Source organism: Anguilla anguilla, chromosome 2 (genome assembly GCF_013347855.1).
Source record: "Anguilla anguilla isolate fAngAng1 chromosome 2, fAngAng1.pri, whole genome shotgun sequence".
Taxonomy (NCBI): domain Eukaryota; kingdom Metazoa; phylum Chordata; class Actinopteri; order Anguilliformes; family Anguillidae; genus Anguilla; species Anguilla anguilla.
In genome coordinates this window covers 49,175,077-49,196,407 of record NC_049202.1, presented here as the reverse complement: position 1 = coordinate 49,196,407, position 21,331 = coordinate 49,175,077, and the positions used below count along the sequence as shown (strand labels likewise).

The 21,331-nt window shown below is 38.8% G+C and overlaps 1 protein-coding gene across 1 annotated transcript; it reads right to left on the bottom strand.

The window, feature by feature from the left end:
• Positions 1–3,964: 3,964 nt before the first annotated feature.
• Positions 3,965–20,683, bottom strand: LOC118221004 (H(+)/Cl(-) exchange transporter 7-like). Its single transcript, XM_035405547.1, has 25 exons — positions 20,441–20,683; positions 17,572–17,646; positions 17,032–17,097; positions 16,233–16,298; positions 15,883–16,015; positions 15,659–15,768; positions 15,252–15,332; positions 14,905–14,967; positions 14,729–14,812; positions 14,516–14,609; positions 13,960–14,024; positions 13,665–13,781; positions 11,481–11,535; positions 11,080–11,140; positions 10,315–10,456; positions 9,680–9,773; positions 7,767–7,939; positions 7,616–7,667; positions 7,381–7,508; positions 6,897–6,982; positions 6,598–6,730; positions 6,141–6,200; positions 5,661–5,837; positions 5,296–5,376; positions 3,965–5,153 (listed from the first exon to the last, which is right to left on the bottom strand). Exons 1-25 carry the CDS (start codon positions 20,552–20,554, stop codon positions 5,067–5,069), a joined length of 2,397 nt encoding a protein of 798 aa, XP_035261438.1. The 5' UTR covers positions 20,555–20,683; the 3' UTR covers positions 3,965–5,066.
• Between the last annotated feature and the right edge of the window lie 648 nt (positions 20,684–21,331).

Here is a 21,331-nt window from a genome sequence, read left to right as displayed (position 1 = left end):
AATGGAGTATAAAAACGCAAATGCAAAATGTTACCAATAGAAATCAATCTCTAAATGGCCCATAAAATATCATTTAGGCCTATTGGTAACACCTTACAATGAGGTCACATGAATTGCCATTAAAGTATTGTAGATAACATGAATTAATCACATACAAATACGTTACGCATATATGTATACCCTTCTTTAGCAAAACATAGGATAAACGTAGTTAACCATTTACAAATACGTGAACTGTATTTTATTCCAATATAAACTGGTATTAACTAATGTAGTTGTTAACATTAATGATGAAATACATTAACACAGGTGTACAGATTAACTTTCAGTAGTTGGTAAACAACTACATTAGTTAATGCCATGAACAATCATTGGCTGTTTACTAGAATACCGGACAGCATGACCATTTTTAAATGGCACTAAATGTATGCATTAGGTAGATATGGCCAGGAAGCAGTTGTATTGACAATTCATACCCTGACACTGAAGGAATATGTCACATCATTTTTGTCCCTCTGCCCCTTCAAAACGGATGTAATTTCTCTCAATGGTTCTTGTTAATTATTGTGCAGATCAGGGTGGTAACAGCCCTTGCTGTGTAAAACACCATAGATACTTGGCAGCTCAGCAATCTCTGTAAACAGCTACTTGTGTCTTCCTAGTTTGTATCGATGATTTGCAGCTTGTACTAACACAATCCTCTCTGATACTCACTGGACAGATTAAAGATCCACAATCACTATTTACAAAGTGAAGCAAGCAGTATTTTAGGAATAGGATTAGATGTACTCAGTATGCATGTTACTAACAGAGCAGTGCCAACAAAAACTGATGTTACACGAGCAACAAAAAAGAAAAAAGCATAATTTTTTTACTTCTGAAACATAATGGTACAGTATTATGGGTACAAATTAACTAGCCATATGATATTTTCCCAATATCTCACAGGCCTCTAAAGTTCCTCACATCATGAAAAAATTGAGCAACAACACAATTCATTGTAGCCATTTAAGCTAATCTAAACAGGTGATGGTAAGACTGATAAAAGTGCATTTGCTTCATAGACTCATCAATGTTAAATTACTGCATACACAAACATGGGTGACAAATTAAAGGAAAAACCAACATGAAGTGTCTCTGTAAGGTGTTGGGCCACCACGAGAACCAGAACCAGACAGCTTAAATGCGCCTTGGCATAGATTCTACGAGTCTCTGGAGCTCTACTGGAGCCAACACCATTCTTCCAAAAGATATTCCCTCATTTGGAGTTTTGATGATGGTGGTGGAGAGCGCTGTCTAACACATCAATCAAAATCTTCCATAGGTATTAAATTGGGTTGAGATCTGGTGACTGCAAAGCCCACAGCATATGATTTACATTATTTTCATACTCATCAAACCATTCAGTGACCCCTCATGCCCTGTGGATGGGCATTGTCACCCTGGAAGAAACCACTCCTATCAGGATAGAAATGTTTCATCATAGGATAAAGGTGCTCAGTCAGAATAACTTAATATTGATTTGCAGTGACCCTTCCCTCTAAGGGGACAAGTGGACCCAAACAATGCCAGGAAAATGCTAACCACAGCATAAGAGAGCCACCGGACCCCCTCACTTTAGGGGTCAAGCATTCAGGCTTGTACTGTTCTCTTGGTGTACATCAAACATGCACTCGCCCACTCAAACTCAGTTCTGGAGTGATAATGTAATTTGGAACTGATCTCTAAAGGTGCTTGCTACTTAGGAATTACATTTTCTGGTATGGCACAATGAAAAAGGAAAAAACTGGTAAAGTAAAAATTTATGTTCAGAGTTAAAAACTCAACAACACTTATATGCTTCAACTCAACCCAACTCAAAAACTGGCCCATGACCATCTCTTTTTGCTTTAACCACTCAAGCCAACATGATTAGTAGCAACAGAATGTTCAAAAAACATTCCACAAAGGAGCTCTCAATGAGCACAATTTAAACGGTCATCATTGGATTCTATTCAATGACAAAATAATGCTTACCCCTGCAGTCTCTAATACTTACGTTTAGCCTAATTATTGTGTGTTTTACATAGGAAAAAATAACTCCTTAACTCACCTTAACTCTGAAGTAGATTCATATCGGACAAATTGACCCATGTAGACAAAGCATTTCAAATTTAATTTTATACCAGCATGTACATATGCCTAATATACAGTGTGCAAATGTGTTTGTGTGTGTGTGTGTATATATATATATATATATATATATATATGTACAGTACAGGCCAAAAGTATTAGGCCACCTGTGGTTAAAAAAAAAAAACCTAAGGTAGAGAAGAATTCAGTTAATATAATTATTGAATAACAGACCAAAGTATAAACATTTTTGTCTATTTCTACCCACAATAACACAAAAAGATGACTCTTACTTAAAAATCATCTTAGACATGCCTTTCCGGAAATTAGTCTTTGGCTTTAATTACAATTAAACTAATTATTGGAAGTCTATCCAATCATTTTGCAAATGTGGGGTGGGAGGGAGGTGGAGGGAATAGTTGAATTGAGTGAAATCTTATCTACCTTAAGTTTTCTTAAAACCACAGGTAGCCTAATACCATTGGCCTGTAGTGGCACTAAAGCATAGGCACTAAAGCTGCAGGGAATATGGCAAAGAAGGAGTTAGGCTTAGACATGCAGGGCCAAGTAAACATACTGTTGCAATGTTATTCCCAGAGACAAATTGCAAAGAAGCTTAAGATTTCCAGGTGCAGAGTTCAGTACACACTCATAAGGGTCCAGTTGATGGACAGTAATGTTAACAGGGGAAGGACCAGGAAGAACAAGAGGCAGTAGACAAATATCTTGTGGTGTCTAGCAAAAGAAACCATTGTAAAACTGCACAACTACAGGAAGAATGCAATGCAGCTCGAGAGAAACAAGTTCCCCTGAATACAGTAAAACAGCAACTTTGATCTGCTGGTCTAAAAGGATGTGCATCTGCCCTTTCACAATCCTTTTGGTGCAATGTTGATGGTGCTTGGCCCACTGTCAATTATTGTTAACAGCACATAGGAATAGCATTTTCACGGATACACATCCTTTTAGACCAGCAAATTGTAGTTGCTGTTTCACTGTAGTCAGGGGAACTGGTTTCTCTCTAGCTGCATTGAGTTCTTCCTGTAGTTGCACTGCAGTTTTACAACAGTTTCTCTCGTGAGACAACACAAGCTATTTGCCTTCTGCCTCTTGATCTTCCTGGTCTTCTCCTGTTAACAATACTTCCCAGCAGCTAGAATCTTCTGAGTGAGTACTGAACACAGCATCTGGAAAAATTTAAGCATCTTGGTAATTTCTCACTGGGAATAACCTAACTTGCCACAATGTATACTTGGCCCTGCAACACCAATTTTACTTGCACTACAGGCTAAAGTTATTTATAATTACCTCTCCACCTCCCACTTTGCAAAACAACTGGATAGACGTCCAATAATTAATTTAATTTTAATTAAAGCTAAAGGAGGCTATTCCAAGGAAAGGTGTGTCTAAGATTATTTTTAAGTAAAAATCACCTTTCCGTGTTATTTTATGTAACAATTGAAATATAAATGTTTGTACTGTGCATTGTTATTCAATAAATGCACACGTATTAACCAAATTCTTCTCTATTTAAAGTTATTTTTTAATACAGGTCACCCAATACTTTTGGTCTGTGCTATATATATTTTTATTTATTTATTTATAATAATAAATTTGCATCTACAATCCAACCAGAATTATGAATGCCCAATTTGTGGACTACGTTCAAGACTGCATATACACACCCCCTGCTGTTGGCTTGAGAGAGTGAAGACAACTCGAGTTTCTCCTCCCAACCACACAGTCCCAGCCAGATGCTTCTTTTCACACCTCAGAGCCAAAACGTCACGCAGAGCGGAATACATATATATGTATATACATACACACACACACACACAAAAAAAACAAAGTGCAATTTTGGAATTGAGTGATATTTCAAATAGTATTCACAAACTCTATACAGCAGTATGTGTTCAAAGAAATGGCAATCATTTTTCAAAAACAAGGATAAGCCTTCCTCTCCAGCAGAACATTATATTGTATAAATGTTTAAATTAATATTGCATATAATTCACAACTGCAATATCTTAACAAAACAACTGAAGTATAATCCTCAAAACATTCAGATTAAGACATTTAAATAACACATTAAGAACACTATATTATTTTAACAAACTTACATGATTATTAGAAAAAGAGGCAATTTGTACCCTTACAGCAGATTGTTGTCTGGAAAATACCAAATAAAAAAAATATGGTACAATGTGTGAAAGGGTCATTTCTCAGTGCACAACAGAATCCTTATTCATAAATGGCTAATCATTATTTGCAAACTATTTATTTCAAACTGGCTACACAGCAGATTTAGACAAATATAAAATCATCTTTACAAACTATAATCAGTCATAAATCACTAATATATCCTAAAATGAATATTATTTCAAGGTCAGTTTTGGGACTCTTGGCCTTCTAAAGAATATCCAAAGAATTAGAATTCACCATGAAAGATCATCCTCATCATCTCTTTTCTCACAACAATTCCAAATCTAAAACCATAAAGAGCAAAAAAAAAAAAAGATTGTAAACAAGTCATTGCCGTTGCTAACACCTTCAAGGCAAATCCTCATACATTCACACAAGCACACACACACACATATACCCACCTACTGCAAAGGCATGCACACACGCACACGCATACAGAACAGCTGGTTGGTCCAAACACTTCTGAACCACCACGGTACCTTTTCATAAACTCAAACCTTCTCAGTGCAAAAATAAATGAAATAAAGCTACTACAATATAAAATAACACTGAAAAACAATTTTCTTTAAAAGGAATGAACCCAAAATAATGTTATGTGTGGTAAATGAGGATTTTGGAGTGAATATTTGGCATCTGATTATTTCATAGCCCATGTCAGCACCTGAGTTCTTGCAGTGCATAGCTGGCATGTTTGAGGCAGGCAGTGGATGACCATTGTAGTCCCTACAGAGAGCCCAGCTACTAACACCTCATCACATCTGTGCCAGCTGCAGCTCCTCCAGCCCGTGTTTGCCCAGGTGATACCGAGCCAGATCTTTCCTCGTCACAAGTCCAACAACCTGACAGAAAATCACACATATCTTGTTGGGGGATGTGGAAGTTTCCTGGCAAAATGTTATTATAATTTGTACTGTAATGTAATAGTATATTAATGTCATAATGGTATATTAAACAGAAACCTTGCTGATTTTAGAGACATACCCTGTTTTCATTGTCTACCACGACGAGATGCCTCAAACCAAGAGCTCGGAAAAGCTTGAAAACACGAGGAAGAGAAGTCTCCTGCAATCCAAATGCAAAATAATTATATCACACCAAATATCTGGACATGCCTCCAACACACAGAAAGGCACAGATCACTCTTCTTCTGTCCCGCAGTTTCCATATGGCAACAATTCACTTTTCTTGTATAATCTCTAGTACAGGTTCTACAAGCGTGTGTTCAAAACTTGTATTCGGTTTCTCATATGATTGAAAATGAGGGTGCCGTCTGGAGCTGCATGATATCAACGATCTTTATGGAGTCTGAGGGGTTGACAGGTTCCTGCTAGAACATGACTGGTCACCTGCGGTACGGCGTATGGTGTTGGGTTCATGAACTCTGTCAGGTCCATCATGCACTCCCTCTCATCCTGGGACACGTGGATGGACTGAATCGGGGGGAAGCGGGGGTAGGCATCCCGGAAATCCTTCAGCTGAAGCTTCCGCTGGTGGAGGCGAGAGTGAGCCCTCTCCACAAAAACCTGAATGACAGGCATGGTGTGAATCACAGTGGTGCACCCTACATTTTCAAATTTTAAACACAAACACTCAGGTAAGGTTTTGAATTTTTTTCCAGTTTACAATATTATCAGACATTGAATTGTAGACTTGATTTTGTTTTCTAGTCAGTAAATGTGAAATATAATGTAAATTAGCATTTCAGGACAATGTAGTTGATATTGTTCTCAGTGTTTTATAAGCATTTCAAAAATGTGAACATGAAATTCCTTTAGCTGCTAGTGACCCAATTCTTGAGTTCAGTCAAAAATCCAAACACACTTCACCTTGTGTTTCAGGAGGACAATAAGCTGGGATCGCAGGATTAACCCACATATTTTGCCAGGCTGAGAGAAAGGGGAAAAAAGAGACATTCATTAAATACAAAATCAAATCCATCACGTACACTGTACATTCCACCTGAAAAGGTTAGGAACAGTGCTGATACTAACCAGAATTTCCCTCATAATTACTCTATTAGTGTCCTGCTCATAAGATGAGCTCGCTCAAAAGTCAACCAAATCTTTTAAGGTGAAGGGGGCATGTGTGTCCCCCCAAAAAAAAAAAAAATTCAACTGTAGCCTTTTTGCTAGTACTAAATGTACTGTGTCCTCAATTTCTACTTTCTAATTTTAATTTCAATCCCCAGCAGATATAATGCAGATGACCCGAATGTAATTAGAATACATGACGTATTTGTTGCATTGGAAATCAAACTGATAGCCTGCAGTGAAAGAGAGGTACCTCGTTAATATCAATGAATTCATTCACAACCGGGAAACCATTGTGATTGGTAGAAGTGTTGCTGAGAACGTCCACAATGTTCCCAACTTTCTCTATCCTGTTGAAACTTGTCACGGGTGAGCTCATCACCTCCCTGTGTGGAGAAAAAGGAATGAACAGCAGTTAAACACCACACTCTCAGCTTTTCACATTTATAGCCCAGTTACCATTCTAAAATCCAAGTTAGCGGGCTTGACACGGTTCTCCTTGCTAGATTGCTTTAAGGCAGCCACCTGCAGGTGAGAGAGGTGAGATATTACCTGGCTGTCAGAGAATGAGACGTAGCTGGGGCTTCCCAGTGAAGGAAAGGAACGCTCTGCAGTTTGATGTGGATGTCGTACAACCCCTGTGAAATATAGACAGGCCTCAAAATCACTATGCAGGGACTACAGGAGCTCTTACATCCCCAATAGTGATACAGACATTACACTCCAGTATCACTTCACATTGTCTAGTGTGTGGCACTTCTATTTGCAGAGCTCTGTGGTACAGAGCAGTAAACCAGTGATCTGGGCCAATTTCATAACGAAAAAGGAAGTGGCTGTTTTAGAAAGTAGGGCACTAACCAAGCAACAGTGCTTAAAATTTTGTGCAGAACCAAACGAAATGCCCATTTTCCAGTGGGATGCATGAAGAACACAAAGCCTCAAAGCAAAACATTACAAACAAGGGCACCGTTTGTGACTGGGACTTTATTTTGCCTGAATGTTTCTTTACCATCTCATACATAGTTCCTCGACTGACCTCTACAAAGTAGTCACCGACAATCTTTGCAGTCATCAGCACAAGCATGATGGGGAGACCATATGTGACATTGCCTGTGGCTTCTACCATGATAACCGTCAGGCTCAGAGTCATTCTCACAATTCCACCTGAAAGAGACATGACGTTAGTCTAATCAGAACAGAAATAATATATTTAAATGAGCAGATCATGTTAAGGCAGAAGGCCTGAGTACATGCTCATAAATATGACTTACCAAGCTGTGCTGCTGCTCCAATCAGGGCATATTTTCCTGGATCTGCCCAATTCTGCAAAAGAAAGCAGAGTTTTACACAGATTCTTCCAAGTTACTGAACACGTGCATTGCCATTTCTACTGCCTTTATCATGAGACAGCTCGGTACTTACAGAACCACTGTTGGTGATGGTAGCCAGGAGGATTCCGAAGAGGCGGCCCCAGGCTGCCCCGATCAGCAGGGAGGGGATAAAGACCCCGGCTGAGACGGTCAGCCCGTAAGTCCAGCACGCCAGGAAGAAATAAGTCAGCGTGAACACGCCCAGGGTCAGAGGGTTAAAGGAACCTGACGGAAACCACAAACAGGTACACCTGAGTACGTAAACGCCACTCAGTTTTCACATGAAGAATACTACTTGCTCTTTGGTCCAGCAGGACAGAGCTTGCAATTACAAGATGATGATTTTCATAACTGGAAAAAATGACCAAAAATATCTAATAAAAGCAGAAAATGCTACTAACCTTACTTAACCTAACCTCATCGTAAAGTTCACTTCGCACATATAGAAATCATATAAAGCACAGTAAAGATTTAAGGTTTATTTTATTTAAGAAAGGGACAGTGCACATTAATAAACATGAGAACTTAGATGCACCATGTAAAAGTGCCACATTTACCCATACAGGCTAATTTTCATGCACATGGAATGCACATCCATCTTGCTGGGTAGACACCAAATGCTGTTGTGTAACATGTGAATGTGGCTTGACTGTTTGCAAAATAAAGTCCTATTTTGCCACCAGAAGATAGAGCTTCCTCAAATATATTGAGCAAGTGATGATTCATAGCTAGTTCCCAATCAAGTTAGATCAAATCTCCATTTGCTGCCGGTAAGCGAGCAAAGTTGAGTAATGTTACAAAAAAAAGGCCAGGGACATGTTGGTTGCAGAATCATATAATTGGAATGTCAGTGCAGTAGACTCTTGACTGTACCTCATGTTTCTCCAGTGATTAGTAAAGTAGGCACTTTCATAGGGTACAATCCATAATTATCATTCACTACTATTTATATAGTGGTCACATAATTGTTTGTAATAGATTTGTTTCCAATCAATAAGTAACACATCAATAAGTATATTCACATTTACTTTCCTTTTCTAGTTTAACTGTCAATTCTCACTTGTGCCAAAATTACTTATTACATTACATTATTAAATTACATTCATATTTCATCTGTCCATCCATCGTATTTCATATTTGTAGATGATGTTATGTAGCATGACTGCAATAAGCTATATGACTATGCTTTGATAAGAAGCAAAGAGAACACAGAATAGCTGCAAACAAATAAGCAGAAATTGTATCCTGGGGGCTGCTAAACATTAGCACATTAGGACTGCTGCTGTGCAGCAGCTTGTTGCTCCAGGGCTGGGAACCCTGAATGCTGTGAAATATAAGCATACAGCAGCAGCACAGGAGCACAGAGCGAGGCGGAGTTTCTGCACTCTTCCCAGCTGGGCGCTTGGGAAACCAATCAGGAGACCCTGGGCAGCGAACAAGGGTTTGGGCTTTCTGAGTGCTCTAACAGCTGGCAAACATCCTGTAGGTTTAAATCATCCCATTACTTTATCTGGCGTATGAATGGTTGGGCCTCTGTACTGCAACCTCAGAAGAAAGAACAATCAGCCTGATGGGGCGACGAGGCATTCTGAAACATTTCGGTGACATTTAACGTGTTCCAGCCAGCGGCAGATTGGGCTCCCCCCTCTGTTCTGCTCAAGATTTTCTTCCTTTTACCAGCCACAGAGTTTTTCCTTGCCACTGTTGCCCTAGGCATGGTCTTGGGGGGGTGGGGGGTGGGGGGGGGGGTGTTCAGGCTCGAAATTCTGTAAAGCTGCTTTGTGTCAATGCCCTTCGTGAAACATTCCCTTACTTTCAGCTCTTAAGCCATAACTGCAGTCACCCTCAGCCTATTATGGGATCCGATCTCCCTTTTTAAATGTAATAATTGTCTGGGACTTCAGCACAGACTGAAAGAGGCCCGTATGTTAAGCTGTGATCTGATGGGAAAAACAGTACACAAACCTGGCGGGTTATGGAACAGGCTCCTGACGCTCCGCTCTGGCGTGTTAAAGAAAGTTGTGGCCATAGAGTTATATTCCCCATCAGCACAAAACAGCTGCAGCAGAGAACAAAGGCACTGTCAAAACCACATACATTTAAGGAAGTCCTTTCGTTGTATGTGTTGCATACAAAGCACATGAAAAGCTGCAAACAGTAGGTGTCAGAAACTCAGGACTGCCAAACTTTCTCCATCTAAACCTTTATTTTATACTGGGGCTCGAAGAGGTTTTATGATACCTGCCACTGAGTTTATTAGTGTTAGTGTGTAATATATGTGTATACTGTATCACTTCAATACAAGCATTTATAAATGTATATGAAGAGTGATGCTTATAATTTTTGAAAATTCCCAAAATGAAATTACAGATTAAGGCAGTTACATAAATAAGACCAATCAGTCCTTACTATCTAGATTTGCTTCCAAATGAAGTAATGACCAAAGCATTGTAGATAATGTATTTACAATCCTTCCCAGAGGATGCTTTCTCATTTGCATAGTTCTGTTAATACATGCTAGCCAGTTAGCTGAGAATTGTTGAAACTACCCTGGATCCCCTTTGGGCCTCAAGGTCAAGGTTGGGGTGCCGTGTCTGTACCTGCAGGGGATACTCCTCTGATTGGTCCTCCCCCAGGGGCTGGCAGTCATTGGAGAAATAAATCATGGTAAAGGAGACAGTGGCCGTTACTGCTGCAACCAGCATGGCCTCCATGACCTGCAGGCATGGTCGGTGGACGTACCTGAGGCAACCCATAGGGAGATCATATTATCAGTCCTTCTCCACACAACCACATAGTCATTTAAGTTACAATTCTGCATCATTCTGCATATGGTAACTCAAAGTTGTACCTGATCTATGATGAGTGGGTGAATGCACATGATGAGAGGGCAAAACCATTTATCAGTTCATTACAAATAAAACAAATGGATCCAGGGAAGATTTTCTTCTGTTGTTGTTATAATGCTTATTTTAGCTAAATACTAGCTGATGCTTCAGATGAGATTCATTTTGAAACAAAGAGTATACTATATATGTTGCAGTCCAGTGTGAATGCTGTTTATATTTCTGTGATGTCTAGACAGAACCATAATGTTTTGGGGGTGACATTATGTTTCAAGAATCAAACAAGCAAATACAAATGACAAATTAAAACCCACCATGACTATTTTTATTTTACAATAAATAAATAAAAATTTTAAAAATATGCAATGGCTTACTATCTTTAACAAAAAAGAATAGAGAAAACTGAAGTCTAATTTGGTCTTTTTTTCCAAATACTTCAGATATTTTGAAAATTAAAATTAATTCCAATTCCTATGCCGTTTAAATATATGTATTTGCACAAACAATGAATATGCATACCTCATTCTGAAAATTGACAGCCAGTAATTTAGAACATTAAACAGTGCTCCCAGAACACCACCTGGTACAAAAGATATAAAATGTTCATAAACGCAAATGTAAAAAAGCAGGTCATAATTCATGTGAAATGGTACATTAAGGTTTTGACACATTGGATGTTTAACATGGCTTTGCAGTGGCTCTTATATGACTAATTGCGGGAAAATTCCATATAGGTCTATAAATATTCAAGTTGCACTTGTCATTCCAAACAAAAGTAATGTATTTGAATGCATTTCCATGCAAATACCATGTATTGGTAAATGCTGTACTTATAAAACACATACAACTAAACTGAAACTAGTTTAATTACAATATTTCAAATATGTTACCCAATATGTGAAAAAGAAAGGTTTCCTCACCTAGAGCTCCCATTATAATGAAGATGGGAATCTCATAAATGTTATAGGTCACACTCTGAAAAACAGAATGAAGTTGTCAGAACTGAAGACTATTCAGACGAAGTAAATATTAAAAGGCTATAGTTCTTTTTTAAATTGCCTATTTTACCATTTGTAACCATGGCATGCATGATATCAACAGCCATGCGCAACAATTTTCCCTTTAAAAAAAAAATTCTTTAAAGTAATAAAACATTAAATTAAAAGCAGTCCCAGATGTTCCTTTAACCCCTTTGAGTAAGCCCCCTAGCGGCCAGGACGCTGGTGTCTTGATATTGCTCACCTCAGACATTCAGTGCTCCTGCAACCAAACTATGAATAGAAACAACAAACTCTGTGTTCTAGCTTTATTAGTATATTATACAAAACAACTATGCCAAATACAGAGATTATAAGTGGCACCATTGTCATGTAGTTTGTCCATTTCTGCACCCCCTCCCTGCAGTGTAATTTTTGCTATGCTAATTGCATTTATGGCATTCTATTTCTACCTAAATTATGCATATAATATAATCTAATATATAATAATAGTTAGTACTGTAAATGACACAAGAGTCTCCCTTTAAGCCATTGAGTCATAAAGTCTTAAATAAAACACTCCCTAAATGTGTGAGAATTGGTGAGATTTAGCAGCCCAAAGAGGTCCCAAATGGGACAGCTAAAAAATAATGAAAGGAAAGCTTTCTTTCACTTTCTGCTGCTGAGTAAACTGAGGCTAGACAATGGCATACATGAAGGCAAAGAGCAGATCTTTTCAACATATTTTACAACTCTATTTCAAACCAAATTTAAAAACCAATTTAACAGCAGGCAAAAGGGGAGAATTCTGCTGAGACATTCCACTTCTCAAACTGAAATAAAATAATCTGTAAAAGCTAAAATTCACTGTAGCAATAAAAATAAACCAGGCCTACCCAAACATACTTCAGTACAAAGCACATACTAGATTTACAGTTTAGAAAGATTCAAAGTACACAGCTAGGTCAAAGACGATCCAGAAATTTTTAAAGGTGACCTATTTGGCTTGCTGGCAGAAGTTGAAGGATGACAAACATGGTAATTATACAAAATTTAACATGTATTGCAATAACTCACTGTCTTTAGGCAGTCATAGCTACAAATGGAATCAACCATAATCTCTCATTGAAGGACTAACTACTGTGCTTAAATGTTAGCTCTCTGCAAGAAACGCACTGCACATTCTACTGACCTCTCATTTGGACAGACTATTTGCGTTAATGAGCAAGCGTACCTAATAAAGTGGAGTGTATATTGCATAAACTTTTTTTTTAAACTGTAAAAGCAAAGAAAATTAATACAAAAAAAGAAGGAAATAAAGAGAATAAAAACAGGAACTTTAAATTCAGGCCAGACACTCAAAATATCCTTATGTTTCCATCATTTCCATGCTGACTTCAAATTTGTCATAGCACACAGATGTCCCCAAAACAAATTCAGTAGCTTTGTGTGAGGAAGAATCATTGGGGAAGCCAAGCCAGGGGGAAAATTCCACCAGTGATGATACAGTGCATTGCTCTATATACTATCCAAAACATATTGATTTATTACTATATTCATGAAGTAAAATTTTTCAAAATCAGAATTCTAATCCCTTGAACAGCACAAGAAGAACTTCACTTTTATTTCAAATTTTATTTTGGATTTATTTTGCAAATCAAAACAGCCAGCGTAAAACCAATTATCTTATTGTGCCAAATTATTCACAGAGTCCATCATTTCATACGATAATAAGACCCCTGCCACAGTTCCTATGGTGTATACATTAGAGTGGATATTCTGAGGAATAAATTCCACATCACTTTTTTGAGTCAGAGACCTTTGCTTTAGCAGGAAAGCAAGATTTTAGTGGTTCACAGACTATAGCCAAATATTCCATCAAAACCCAACATATTTGTGATATTTATTTATTATGACTTTCTATATGTCCAATAACCAAACAGCGTTATAGTTCATGTTATATAGTTTAGTTTTTTTCAGATTTGGCATTTTTGTGCTGCCCACATCCACCCCAATTTAGATGCAATTCAGGCTATTAAAAACAGAAATGTACTTAATATTTCAGTCTGGTAGACACGGTGAATAGAAGCACAGGTACAGAGCTTCAGGACCCAGCTTGATACTTACATCACTTTCAAAACGGCCAAAGTTTATAAGACCAGGGTTGGAGAGATCTCCTGGCTTACTGTGGTAGATGCTCAGGAAGAAATTCAGTGTAAACGTTGACATCATGGAGGCAAAAAACTGAAAAGGAGATAATAAACATTTGAAAACAAAGTAAGATTTGTTTTTGTGCATCCTAAAATAAAATGAAGATTCCACTGGGTGCAATTACAAGGTTACTACCGATTTGTTGTTCTTAATAATTAACCTTTTGAGCTCCTTTCATGTTTTTTTCAACCTGTTATGGCGCTGTACTCACAATTCTCCAGGTCAACATCTGGTTCCAGAACGAAGCTCCTTCCTCCAAGCTGAAAAGGACGCCACCTAGAACATTCAAGTGCAGGCTGAACATCTACATGACTGTGTGGTATCACACTGGAATATGCTTGTAAACATCTAACTCAGAAATCTACAGCAAGTGATAAAAAATGTAACCTAAATTGTTTGTTAAAGATAAAAGAGGAAATGCAGACAAGATAAATCTGAAAATGGATTAAGATGACTTCAACAGTCACAGTGCTCCCCTGTCCATGTCTCTCTGTGAACTAATCATCCTGTATAAAATATGATTGCTAACGTTGCTTCACCAAGTCTCAGTTGTTTTACTGTACATCCCTAGGATCCCAAACTTCACACACTTGCTACTCTTGTCCAAAGTAAATACAATGAAATATAATGCACAATTAAATTCAAACCTCCTCCTCTGCAGAATAAGATCAAGCATGACTTCTGCTATGCTAGCCTCTTCACAGACGCTATAATGCAGACCGCTGTTCACCGCTGAAATGCCGGCGTTTTTTGGGAACAGACCTCACCTACTGGAGCCCCAAAGGCTGCAGACACACCAGCGGCTGCCCCTGCAGACACAAAGTCCCTCTTCTCTGTGTCTCTGCGGAAGTATTCGTAGATCTGCAGGATAGCACAGCGAGTTGACAAAATTAGCGCTCCACAGGTGTATAACCAATCACTCGCACTAGTTCTGCCCAGAATAAAGAAATTCAGATAAAATACTGACTAGCCCTACTGACCTTAAAGTCTCTTTTCAGCGAGGTGCTCCTGCCCTGGGACACCCCAGCTGCCACAACAGCCCCGGAGTGGATCATGGGTCCTTCCTGGGAAGACAGGAAGATCCATTTCCAATTTAGAATGAGCAAAATAGCTTCTATATCAGTATTCAGAAAAAAAAACTAATTCTGTTTCTTACCTTTCCGACAGCCAGGCCACCAACCACAGAGCAAATCACACCGCATACTTTCACCACTAGGGTCTGGGGAGGAGATTCAAGCATTGACAGGGGCCATTATTTTATTACGGAACATCAACAATGTTCAACATGTTCAACAAACATCCCAGTTAGTAATATTGTTTTGAAAACAATTGTGTACTATAACAAGTTGCTTTGTATTTAATTCAATGCAGAAGACAGCAATACATATTGAGTACTTCTGTGTATACAGTATTAGTGTCATTTACATTCACACAAAGCCTCAGCATACAGAGGATAAAGGGCAGACAGATCTGACCAGGTCATTCCTAAATGATTGACATTACCTTTAGTCGTACCACACGGGGCATTTTCACTCCATTCAGGTAGCATTTAATTTGTGGGATCCCACTACCAGCAGCAACGGGCTGTAAAGAAAAAAAAAGTATATTTTCTTCACAGACAGATTGAAATCGGTACGCGTTTTCATCAGAGAGAGCACAAACTCTACACACGAGTATGTGCAAAATGATTCAGTATGCCTCTTGTCTAGAAATAATGTCCATTGGGCAGTATATATAGCTATGAGGACAACCAAAGGGAACAACTACAGATATATATGACCAAGAGCTGGAGGGGGGGATGTACACACAGAAACAAAATGCTGTAGAGATTCAGCTAGACAGCCCGCACAACCACATGAAGAAACAGCAACAGTAACAAAGATGACACTTATAGTAGAGATCATCCTCACCTCAAAAAAGGCCACGATCACAGCGCCCACCATAACAAACACCGAGTTCAGCACCGCCCAGAGGATCAGGGAGATGCAGAGTCCTCCGGCTTCTGTGAAGTTCTCAATGCCTGGACAACTTGTTCAGAAAAACCCAACCTTTTCTAAAACACAGTAACCCTACGCTGTATAGCAATTAGCCCATGATCAGACAGACCTATGCATTTTACAAAGATGAAGGATACTCTGTTTGATCCCTTGGTACTTCAATCCAGCCAATTTCTCCACCACAATGTCAATGAAACAGGCAATGAGGCCTGTCAAGAAGCCGATGAGCCCACACACAACCCAGCGATTGATCTCCAGACATCGGAAGCCCTGCATGAAGACAACAGAAAGAAAAAGACACAGTCATCTCAGTTAACTCACTTACTTCTTATTTGGCTTTATTACCAATGGACTAATTGCCCAAACACCTACATGATTCAGGACAGTAATGCCTTCGTTAGTTTAGCTTCGCCAAATATATTATAAATGGTAGCAGTTGCAGGACAGAAAACACAGCCAAACCGTGTATATCAACAGCTGGACTGACCATATAACTCATTCGCCTCTCCTCTTCCAAAAAAAGCTGGTTCTCACTGTTGTCATAGTCAAGGCTCTGCAAGAAGTAAAATACAGATAGTATACCTTAATTTACAGACATACACACACCATTGAAATTTCATTTTTCAAATCAGCTACCGTAAACTTACACATTACATTACATTTATTTGGCAGACGCTTTTATCCAAAGCGACGTACAAAAAGTGCATTTTCATGGTCATAGACAACTGCTAAACACAGGTTCAGTAAGATACAATACTTATTTTGTACAGCTATTTCTAGCCAAGAACACAGTTGAGTTCACACAGTGAACACTATTCAGACCTAACCTCTGCAAAGCCAACTAGGCAGAAAAATAAGCTACAGTATTAGGACAAATACAAATTACCAAAGAGTGCCGGGATGGGGCAACATGTAACAAGTGTCATGAAAAAAAGGGGGGGGGGGGGGGATTTAGAGTGAAATATACAGCGTGGTGGTGGTTAGTCTAGGTATAGTCTGAAGAGATGAGTCTTCAGACCACGGCGGAAGATGGGTAGTGAGGGGGAGGTTCGGAGAGGGACGGGGAGTTCATTCCACCACTGGGGAGCTAGGGGTGGAGAAGCTCTGTGATCCCTTTGGTCGGGTGGGAAGGGTTACAAGGCGCCCTGCTGCCGCAGAGCGGAGTGGTCGAGCAGGCACATAGGATCGAATCATGTCTTGCAAGTAGATGGGGGCTGTCCTGTTGGCTGCCCTGTTATACAGACACACACGGCTCATGGAAGTGAACATTCATTTGTGTCACTTACCTCATATTTCAGAGACAGCAGTTTCTCATTATGCGGAATCTCTTTAGGCCAGCTCAAGACGCCATCCTTCATGGGATTAGACGGGGGGCAAAGAAATCAGATATTAAACTCACTGCTGACCTCATTTGAAGCAAACAGTGATTACCGGTGTATGCAATTGAAACACGCAGCAGACATGACCTCATTCCACTACACAACTGCCTGTAGCATGGAGCACTCTGAGCATGGTCATATCAGTGTGAAGGGCTCAGCCAATTAAACTACGAGCAGTCATTGCCATGGTAGGGAATCTTTTTTATTTTTTTATAAATTTGTATTTAAATATAATAAATTGCTTGAGCAGGGACACTGTAATAAAAATCCACCCGACTATCAAATAATGTTGAAGACTGCTTGTTTCACTAGATTCACGTAGAGTGAACTGTATTGCAACTACTGTAATGCAACAACTGTGTCAATATTCTGTGTCTACTACTCTGTTTGTTGTGAAGAGAACATAACATGCAAGTGAAATACCCTCAGATGGTCAGTGACAATTACCTCCTGTGTGGTTATGTCTTCTTCCAGGTCCACTGTACTCAGCCTCCCTATATGAAATATACTGCCTCCGGAGAACTAAGAACAAAGCATGACACTTGTTTCTCAAAGACAATTCTTATTGAAACTTTTTAAAAACTTAAATCCATCAGGTTATTATGTTTCAGGGAGCACAGATGACTTGCTATTTTGTAGAAATTATAGGCTACTTTTAAATGAAAACTCCATTTTACCAAATTCAATTGGAAGAATGTTTTTCAAGACATTCATTTTTGATGTAATTAAATCTTTTAAAACTACAGTTTGATACACCTTTGATTAACTGTGTCTATTGCATATATCACAACACCAAAAGTCACAATTTGCTAAATACATATACATATTCATGCAGTGAAATAATCAGGAATGGGTTTTTAATTTTACCGTCTGAAATACTACAAGCAGGTGCAAAGTCCTGACATGAACGAGTTAATCAGTGCAGCATTTCTGCAATTCTTCCAATCATGCCACGAGACACAAGCCACATTATTACTGCCATTTACTAAATATGAAACCGGAACCATTTCCCAAGCTCAATAAGTTAATTTCCCCAGACTATCAGTTCATTTTCCATTCATTTCATCTGCACAATTATTGTAAACAGTAAAATACAACGGTAAGGGCTGTCTACGTGTTTATGGAATACTTTCAGATACCTCTTCAGTACGGAGTACGAAGAAACAGGCTAAATAGAATATTTTCTCCCCCACACTCAGGATGAAGGCCAAATAAAAAATGTGGACACTGATGGGATAGAATGAGAACACATTTTATGTAGTTTTATATCTTTGCAGCCATGACTTACAGTCACTGTAATAAAGAAAGGATTCCAGAGTCTGAACTCTGGTTGCCTTCTACTCTAATGAGTGCAATGACTTATCATGTGATCCAAGCATTTGTCTGTCTCTTGATGCGGAAAAATCTGCCAAAAATAAATTAACTAATGGGTGACACATGGGCTGTTCGACTAATCGCTGTTTCCTCTATTTAATATTTTTCCTGGAATGATGGTTTTCATGGGGAGCAGAGAAGATTCATTCCTATCTGATATAAAGTAGGAGTTCACATTCAGCAGCATGAACACAACATTTTACTTATTCATCTCTGCTATGCTGTTTTTCAATTAAAATATTGTGCCTTTACATGGCAGAGTAACCACAGGGGCATTGCCATCTCATATGACCACAGACCACCTCCATCTTAAACCAAGAGGTCCTGTACACACACACCTTTATTTTTTTCTGCTCATGCATAGATAGTTATAAGACTACCTTATATCTATTGAAACAGTGCTTATCTTATTCCTACCGTATAGGCCAACAATTCTACCCAGATTCAAAGCCACCCATGAAGTTAGGCCTATTTACTGAATTAATATCCTCATATAATAATATTCATGTGTGTTCAGCTGCTTGCTCTTTAACACAAGAAAACTAAATCACCTTTTTAGTTTTTTGATTGCAAATCAATTCTCACATCCTATTATACTTATTAGGTAGTGTATTATTTCAGATATCGGCCACAGCTGCTGAGGTTTGAATGGAGGAAATTCTAGGATGGGATAGGCTATATGATTTGTAAGGGCACTGCAAATTCAGACAGGGTAATCCCACATTTGCTCAATATGCTGCAGTTTTTTTTCTTTTTTTTCAGCAGTTCCCAAATCTTAAATCTATTAAAGCTCCTTCCTTTGGCTTCCTGACACTTGAGGATATTTTTAAAAAAGTTTTGCAGAAAGAATAAAAAACCCATTTGAAGTTTTTCATGTTCAGTAACATTTCGGCCAATACTTCGATTTATAGTCTCGGTCAAAATGCAGGAACATGGTTGTGTAACAGAAACACTTTGCAACAACAAAAATTCCATTATTTAGCAGGGTTGTCATAGACCCACATTTTCAATATAGGCCTAGATAATGTAACATTCTCAGCAAAACTCTAAATTGGCAATGTTAGTGAATCTACAACATCTAAACTATCTTACAGATACGAAAACACTGAAAATGAGCCTCAGCCATGTTTTTGAGTTAATGAAACCGACTGCACAGTCACTCCTTGGTCGTGAGAATTACTTTATGAGCCCCAAAACTATTTAAAAAATCCATAGTGCATTATGCTACCTTCTCAGCTTCCTAAGACATTAATGCTCAAACTTATTTGAAACTTTTAGTATGCGAAGTATACTCCAGTAGGCTACAGAAAATGATATAAACATGCTGTAACATTTTAGTTTTATTAATTATAAAGTGAGCTAGTTCATTCCCAAAGTTGTCAGACTAGTGGGCCTATGTTTAAATCAGACTAGTGGGCCTATGCTTAAACTTCACTTGTAGCCTAAGGTTTTTTTTTAAATTTATTTATTTATTTACTTATTTATTGTAAGGGGGTACAACGCCATATAATTCCAATAAACTGGCGTATACGCTCAAAAACTCTTCACGGCAAGAAGAAATTTTAGGACAGCGCTTCCGAAATTTCTCGTTTCGAAAGTGCTGTGACGAAAACAGGGACAAATTCACTTTGCAGTCACATCCGTCCAGACTGTAAACAAGTTAGCGATTCTTCACGGTAAGAAGAAATTTTACAACAACGTGTTCCTTTAGTCAATGTTAACGTTAGTTGGTTAACGTTAACCAACTAGCAAACGAGCAAGCTACAGTTTATGCTCTGATTGACAACCTAAAATTAACATTAGGTAAGTTAGTTAACTCAGCAATGAATGCAACTAGCACTAAGGTAGCATGGATTACATTATTTATAGTCGAGGGGAACAAAACTTCATGCACAACGTTATGTTGCCGTCATCAGATCAAGCTAACGTTAAGTGTAGTTACCTGTCTGGTGTATCTGGCCGCGCCACTGGCTCCGTTCAGAAGCGGAGTACCCTCCCCCTGGGCCGGGTCATCATCCCGGCTGGACCACGACACTTTCTTGGTGATATTTGCCATGGTGCCCAGGGGTAAGGAATCGCTCCTGGTGATTTTATCTATAGACCTTTCCCGTTTTGTTCGAATCTTCCAGCTCTTCCTTCTTGCCGGTTTTCATATGACTATCGTTGTGATCCCGTGACCAAGGACTGTCTACGGAACGTTTAAGGGGACATACGCAATATGAATGAAGATTTATGGGAAGTGTAGTATTTTATCTTTTTTTTGTAGCTACGCAGGTCGTATTTGAGAACGTGGCATCACTTTACTTACACAAGTAGCCTGATACCATTGGCCTGTTGTGTAAGTAATAACCCTGAAAAGTGCCAAACTCTCGGTGCTGTATAGGTATGGGGCATGCCCCCGCCAAGGCGTAACTTGGCGGGATGGCATACCTGCCATCCCAATAGGCACTAAAGGTGCAAGAAATATAGAAACGAAGAAGGCGGTTTAGTTGAGTGTGTATGTGTGTGTGTGTATATATATATATATATATATATATATATATATATATATATATATATATAAGCAGCTGATTAGTTTTTACATTAATTAAATTTTATCTCATAGATCTGCATTTGTGCACACCAGTCACGGCCAGCGGTGGCTATGGGCAGGGGTGGGCTCAGCCCACCCAAACGTGCATCTTGCCCACCCAATCAAAAGTTAAGAAAAAAAAAATGTTTCTTTTTTTTGTTCAGCCAATGGAAAAATAGCACAGAAAATACCAGTACAGTTTCGATTTTGTGCAATGTTTTGTGCAGAGACGGGTTGAAACATCTAGTTTCTCTCCCCCCA